We start from the raw sequence: 7,110 nt of genomic DNA, 5'->3' as shown, positions 1-7,110 counted from the left end.
GGAAGATCCCACGTGCCGCGGAGCGTCTGGGCCCGTGAGCCATAGCCGCTGAGCCTGCGCGTCCGGAGCCTGTGCTCCGCAACGGGAGAGGCCACAACAGTGAGAGGCCCACGTACCACAAAAAAAAAAAAAAAAAAAAAAGCGAAACTAAAATATTCTTGCTATACTGATAGACCAAACAAAAGTGCTAAAAGCAAATCTATAATCTAATTTTAGATTTTATGTACATTAGTAAATCTTTTCAAATAAAGAAAGTATACCAAAGATATTTTGGTATAGGCTGAATGTTATCTTACCTAAATGAAAGATGAATCTGAGAATCTAGCCACGATTTAAAAATGTGTGCCAGTGTTTATTTAGAATCCCTTCTATTTTATTAGACACAGGAACAGTAATTTCGCCAGCAGGAAGTAATACAATACAGGTAAGTTTAACGCTCCTTTGATTGTTATCCATGGCAGACATTTTGGATCCAAGGTGTAAGAATCCAAATAAATAATAAACATCCAGTCCCTGATGATTCATTTAAGTCCTGCTCAACTAGATGAAAGCTTCTACCAAGAGGAAGAACTGCCACTCCTCCTGGCTGGCTTTGTGTTTCTTTCAGTGCTCTAAAGAACTTTGTACTTGAGTAGCTCTGCTGTGTCAGGCTGCTGGACAGGAGTTGATGCTCACGGCACCGCTGACCAGGGCTGCTTTACTGAAGCTCACTGGGCGCCCGTCAATCACAAAGTGACGGATGCAGCCTGTGAAGGGTCTGCCAGGGGCCAAGCGTGGTGTCAGCAGAGACTCTGGAAAAAGAAAGAAATGAACACAAAGACTGCAGTTGAGGCATTCCAAGCCCAAATATTACTTTGTGGCAAAAATATGCATCATAACCGCTCACATTATCAAGATGATTTACATGTCAAAGACGGAATATAGTAATAATTTACGCATTTTCTCAGAAATATTATCTGCTTTTGAAGTAATATGAACATGTAGTAATTTTAAAGTTTTGCCATGTTTTCCATGATCAAATTTCAGAGTATAATTCAGCTGTGTATTTACCATTGAAATTTACCACTTACAAGTAAAGCCTCAGCAGTGAATTTTCGGGATCTACATATGCTTTTTAGAGTTCATTTCACCTGGGCCTCACTTATTTTGTGTGCTTTACTGAGAGGAAAGAAAATTTAGCTTCCAAACTCTTCTTGGAATTGGTTAATGTTTGTTTAATTTGTATCATTACCCTTCATCCTTAATCCTCCACATTTTTGCCAAGCTCATAAAATATAATGAGAAAATAATGAATTCAAGTAAACTAAATTTTAATTTTTCTGAGCTCAGGGCTGAAGAACTATAAATAGGATAATGATAACTAGCCTAGTCTTTGTGTGGGTACAGGTGCCCTGGGGTATGCCAGGGGACTTTCCTCCCATTATCTTAATTAGAGATCTAGAAGCAGCCTTGATGCTTATTAATTGTACAGACACAATTAAATGTGTTGAGATGATAGAAGCAATATAATTTAAAGCAATTTAGAGAGCTTAGAAACATCATGAAATTAAAATCCATTTAGTGAAAGCTTATTATTATGTACAAAACAGCTATGTGAGCAGTAGCAGATAAAAGATGGAAAACACTTAGAAATCAGTAACTCAGGAGGGAAGATAAAAAAGGACAGCAAATTAAATACCATCAAGCAGCTGTAATAAGTTTTCCAAGCAATGTAGATTAAGAATATGCAGAAGCTTTGTATTGAAAATAAATCATGGAAATAACATTTCATATTTAGAATGATAATTATCAAGTCTTAGATTTGGAAGGGGCCTAAGAGATCAATTCCCTTTGTCTCTAGATTAGTATGACTATATATATTCTTCAAGCCTGTTCAGTGTACTTCATCATCAGAATAAAGATGAACAGGAAAGAATGTAAGGGGTAGAAACATCTATTTCTTCTGTTCATTTTGGACACTAGTTTTAGAACATGGATTTTGATTCTGCCCAAGCTTACCACCCTGTGGTTCATGGGGGACAAATTCTAGAGGAAATAGTTCATGTAGAAATTATGGTCTGCATAATTCACTACACAATTTATTGCAGTAGTGACAATAAAGTGCCCCAGAACCCTAAGTAATTGATTGATAAAATCAACACATGATTTTAAGAGCAAACATTCCACAGGTTGAAAGCTTGACTATATACAGAATAATGCAGGATCTTCAGTACAGGAATGAATCGTCCTTAACTCAAAAAATTAACTTCTAATTTTGATTTTTAAATGATCATACAATGAAGCTGAATTTTCTGGTATAAAGTTCATTGAATTTCAATGCATTAACTTTTTATTGATAGAAACAATGTGTTACCAGGGTTCTGCCTTGTATAAGAGAGCTGGTTGGGATTCTAAGAGATTTCAGTGCATATAGGGGTTTTGTTTATGCCTAATTTCCTTTAGTTATTCTTTTTCATGCCCCAGTTTCTGATGTGATTTTAGTGGAATTAATCTTGAACAGCTCAAAATTATGTGATTAATGATGTTCGGCTTAAATTATAATTGCTTCTGTTCTAGGCTTGCTGGCATGATTCGCAGATGGAATTAAGGGCTGCAGTGGTGCAGTGGGCTGGTGGGTATGCCTTGCTAGCTCCTGTGTGTTGGCTCATTAGCTAAAATTTGCTATTCATTGCATGTCTCAGGCAGGCAGAATTTGGCTTCAGGTATATCTTTCCCACCCAGTCTGTAGAGCTTAGCCAAGTCTTACAGTGAGAGATGATGGCAGTGTGTAATGCTGGGATGAGACTCTGAAAACAAACACAAATCAGAGAGACAAATATTTGTTTGAACGAGAGACAAATATTTGATATAGTAAGCACTCTGGGTGCAAAGTAAAGAACAAATACCATAACTTCCATGAGCCCACGCTTGTTTTGTTCATCTCCTGGAGCCTAGCACAGTGCTTAATAGACACTCAATACATATTTGTTGTGTGTTGAAGTCGTGTTCTCTGGCAGCAAGAAGTGTACAATTTAGCTTCAACAGTATTCTGCAATAAGTGCCACAAAGGTTGTATGCATAGCACACTCTAGTGGGAGGGAGGCATGTGTGTAAAAAGTCTGAGCTGGATCCTCAAGGTCATTAGGAGTAAAGTTGGGGGAAGAGTGGGAGAAGTTCCTTGAAAAGGTACTAGGGGAGGCAAGAAAGAACATCTTCCAGAAACTGATGCCTTGTGCACTTGTGCAAAGGCCTGGAGCAAAGAGACCATCACTGAATATCCAGAGGACTGCAAGTCCCAGCAGGTAGGGGGAGGCCCCAGAGGCAGGGGCAAGGCGGGGGCGGGGGGGTGGGCAGATGATCAGGACCTTGCATGCCAGGCTGACTTTGATCCTGTAGGCCCCTGGGAACGTGTGAAATATTTTAGACTACGTTGTGATTTCCCGGAAGAAAGCAATGTGCAGAAATGGAGGAACTGATAAGACACATCTTCCATACTGTACCTGTATGAAGTGCAATGTGGTTTCTGCCAGTATTTCTTTCAGAACCAAAGCCTGGAGCAGGAGGGGAGGACTGAGAAATGGAGATGGGAGTGGACAGCGGGAGTAAAGGAGAAGAAGCGTTGCTTTTTGAGGGTCTCAAATATTTCATCAGTGAGTTACTGTTATTGTCTATACTGGTATTTGAAAAATTCATATTACAAAGCAGAAGAGTGCTTTGTTGCTACTATTTTGTGAGTACGCAAGACTGGATGCTTAATCTTTCTCACTCTCTTAAAGCATTATTTGCCTTTACATGGGTCAGTCTAAAATAGTCTAGTTAGGATGCAAGGTAAAACCATGTTAGGTTTTTCCTTAAAATCCCCACCAAATTCAGATGTAAGAGCTTGATTTTTCCCTCTTGCTACCTTTATCATTCAATTTTTCCAAGTTAATGAAGTGTGTGAAACAATCACTTTCAACATAAGGCCATGGTCCCTGCTTCAGAGGTTTAAAGTAATTGTGGAGGGTCCATAAGTGTCCTATCACCATCCTGGATTATACACCATTCTTGGCAGATGACAGCAGTGATGTCACTGATGATGTTTACAGAACTGCAGCTGGGAGCCTCTCAGGGAATGTGACTACATAGGAACAACAGAACTTCTGGTCTGCAGCTGTTTTCACATTTCAAACTAGTCCTGGTTGGGAAGAACTGTGTATTCTCTCTTAGTGTGGAAGAGGAGCAACTATCCACAAACTTTTAGTGCTCCAAGGTTCTTCCTCAGATCCTAGAGCAGCAATAGTGTATGAGTTTTCTTTGTGTCAGAGATAAGATAGAGTGTGTTTCACTGTGTGTATGTGAGGAGGGTATGTAAAGTGAAGAGAAAAAAATTAAGCAGATACAGCAGAGGGAGAGAAGTTATCTACTGGTTAGAATGCCGTGGTGTAGTTCTTATGTGTTACTTTGTTTTGATCGTTGGATAACGTTTCATAATTGTCAGTACACCTTTTCCTATGAAAGGATATTGTATATAAAATCCTTTGAGTTATTAGGTGAATTATGAAAATACATAGCTCAATTCTTAATAGTATAATAACAGTTATGAGAACTTAGTGTCTTTTTGGATTTGGAAACTTGTCATTTTAAAATAACTCTTACCTGGAACACCTCCAACAAACACAGGCTCCCTTTGATCAACTGGTTTTGGATTCAGGGGTCCAACCACATGGTTCACTTCAGAGTCTACATCCAACTGAACCACATTTGAATCTCTAATAACTGAAATACAGAGAAAAGAGTGGTCATAAGTGACACTGAAGTGATTAATTTTCACATGAAAGGTAATAATTCATTACAGTAATGGCTTTTATTTATTCCGGAATAAACCATACACTTTCCTCTAATCACTGAAAACATCAATGTCTAAGCAAAAAATAACTAACATTTTCCTTTGAAAGGGATAATAGTTAGGATACTCTTTCTGCTACATTTTTGCTCCATAAGGTATGCGTTATTTAAACAACTCCCGAAGACTATTCTGGCAGTATTAATATTTTCAAATCACATGTGGATTCAATATACACATTTTAGTACAGTAACATTTGATTCTCTTCTCTTGGCCGCTTTTAGACTGTCATCTATTACCTATTCTGTCAAATAAGTTATAGTCTAAGTTCTGCCAAGCCATCATGCCACAGGTGGGTGTGTAGGCTCACTTTATTAAGGAAACCCAGGACACTCAGCTTTTCTCACCTGTAATTCTGTGCCATCTGCCATCACAGAGACTCTGCTTGGGTGTCACTAAGGTGGAAAAGTCTCTGATACCATTATTGACTTTCACTATGACCTGCAAAAGACAAGGCACATTGTGGAATTTAATTTCATTTCTCCTCATTGTGATAAAATGAAATTTCTTACATTTACCACAGGGAAGGAGAACTTTTAACATCCAGACATGATTAGCTTTGCAATTTGAACACAAGGGGTCACTCTTCAGTAGGCTACAGAAAGTTTAAACTGTTCCTCAGAGAGAGAACAAAATAATGACACAGGAGAGAAGAGGGGGCAGAGGAACAGTAATATAACACAATAAATTCCTTTAATTTTAAAGATGAAATGTGTTATACAAGGCAGGCTAAGGTACTGATGAACAGCATGGACTCTAAGAGCCAGACTGCCTGGGTTCCCACCCCAGCGCTCCCACTTACGTCACTCTGTGCCATGTTTTCTCATTTGCAAAATAAGGGTGATAACTATAATACTTACTTCATGGAGCTGTTGGGGGGATTAAATGAGTTAATCCATATAAAGCAACTGGAATGGTATCTGACACACAGTAAAGCACCATATAAGGATTTGTTTTATTATTATATGGTTTAATAGAATATACGGGAACGCAAACAAAAATCAGTTATATTAAGTTAGGGACATCATTGAAAATATGCTTCATATTTATTTGAGTACTCTCATGAATGTTCTTTAGTAATATTATTTAAGGATGAAAGTGGTGTTTATAACAGAATTTTTTGTTTTTAGTAGTTGAAAATATATGCATATAGATTATAGAGCGATGTTTTAGTACTTGTTGGTTTTGATAGTTGAACATGTTTGCTGCTTCCATTTGTTGTAAAAAATTTCTCTTCCGATTCTTTTGTTAAAACCTTTTAATTACTGATTTTTGCCACAATTCCGTGGCTCTTTGCTCTAATCAAATCAATTCCCAACGTATGAATCTGAATCCAAATATTGCCTGCGTTTTAATTTTATGTTATACCTTCCCTGTTGTTTGTTCTTTCCCCCAGTTAGGAAAGATTGATGAAATAATTCTGTGAAATAAATCTGCTTCAGATCCAGAATCCAAGATCAGAGGAGACAGACTGTTAAGACAATTTTTAACACATTACCTGCCCATTTTTCATGTGAACATTTAGGTACTCCCCATTGACACTGTGGCCATGAACAAGGGTTCCAGAACTGCTTCTGGGACGGACTTCAAATGCAATCTCAAACTTCAATCCAATATTGAAAGACTCATCTATGGAGAGAAATACTATTAGTTCTCAAGAACAGCAACCTAAATTTTGTAACCATGGTTTGATTGCAGATTTTTGTACTTGTTTTTGAAAGTTTGATGCATTTTTCAATAGGTAAGCAGAAAGTGTTGTTTTCCATGTCCAACACACTGTGGAAAGCTCCGTGGGGGTCTGAGATAACTAGCACACCACTCCTGCTCTGGGGCCTGGGGAGGAAACAGCTTGCTGAAAACACAGCATGGCTATGTGAGCACAGGTGAGGAGAAATTGATTCCAACTAGCAGGACCATTTAGTATCTCAAAAGTGAGAAGGAGGAAAGAGCAAACTGGGAAGAGTGAGTCGTCTGAACACAAGTACAGAGGCTGGAACATTTGGAGAGCACTGTGAACGCCAGTGTGGCTGGACTGTCCCCTGTAAGGGTAGACGGAGGCAAGGTGAATGGGGAAGGCTGGTGGGAGCCACACTGGGAAGGGCTCTAGTGCTCCAGTATGGAAGGCAGACTTGACTTTGCAGTCACTGAGCAAGGGAGCTGACTTGATCAGATCTGTATTTAAAATAATTCTTAAAAAAGTAACTGGTGCCAGTGCTGCAGAGCATTTGGGAGGAAAAACAAAGTGA

At 38.7% G+C, this 7,110-nt stretch overlaps 1 protein-coding gene across 4 annotated transcripts in view; it reads right to left on the bottom strand.

Moving 5' to 3' along the window:
* Positions 1 to 326: 326 nt before the first annotated feature.
* Positions 327 to 7,110, bottom strand: part of LAMA4 (laminin subunit alpha 4) — a 151,494-nt gene continuing 144,710 nt past the window's right edge. For all 4 annotated transcript variants that reach the window (XM_033418625.2, XM_049695492.1, XM_033418624.2 and 1 more), the window contains 4 exons: positions 6,363 to 6,493; positions 5,212 to 5,305; positions 4,618 to 4,737; positions 327 to 791 (listed from right to left, as the gene is read on the bottom strand). In XM_033418625.2, coding sequence (XP_033274516.1) covers positions 646 to 791; positions 4,618 to 4,737; positions 5,212 to 5,305; positions 6,363 to 6,493 — 491 coding nt within the window. In that variant the 3' untranslated portion in view covers positions 327 to 645. The remainder of the gene's footprint in view (positions 792 to 4,617; positions 4,738 to 5,211; positions 5,306 to 6,362; positions 6,494 to 7,110) is intronic.

The sequence above is a fragment of the Orcinus orca genome, chromosome 12, assembly GCF_937001465.1.
Source record: "Orcinus orca chromosome 12, mOrcOrc1.1, whole genome shotgun sequence".
NCBI lineage: Eukaryota > Metazoa > Chordata > Mammalia > Artiodactyla > Delphinidae > Orcinus > Orcinus orca.
This window is presented reverse-complemented; position numbering and strand designations above follow the sequence as displayed.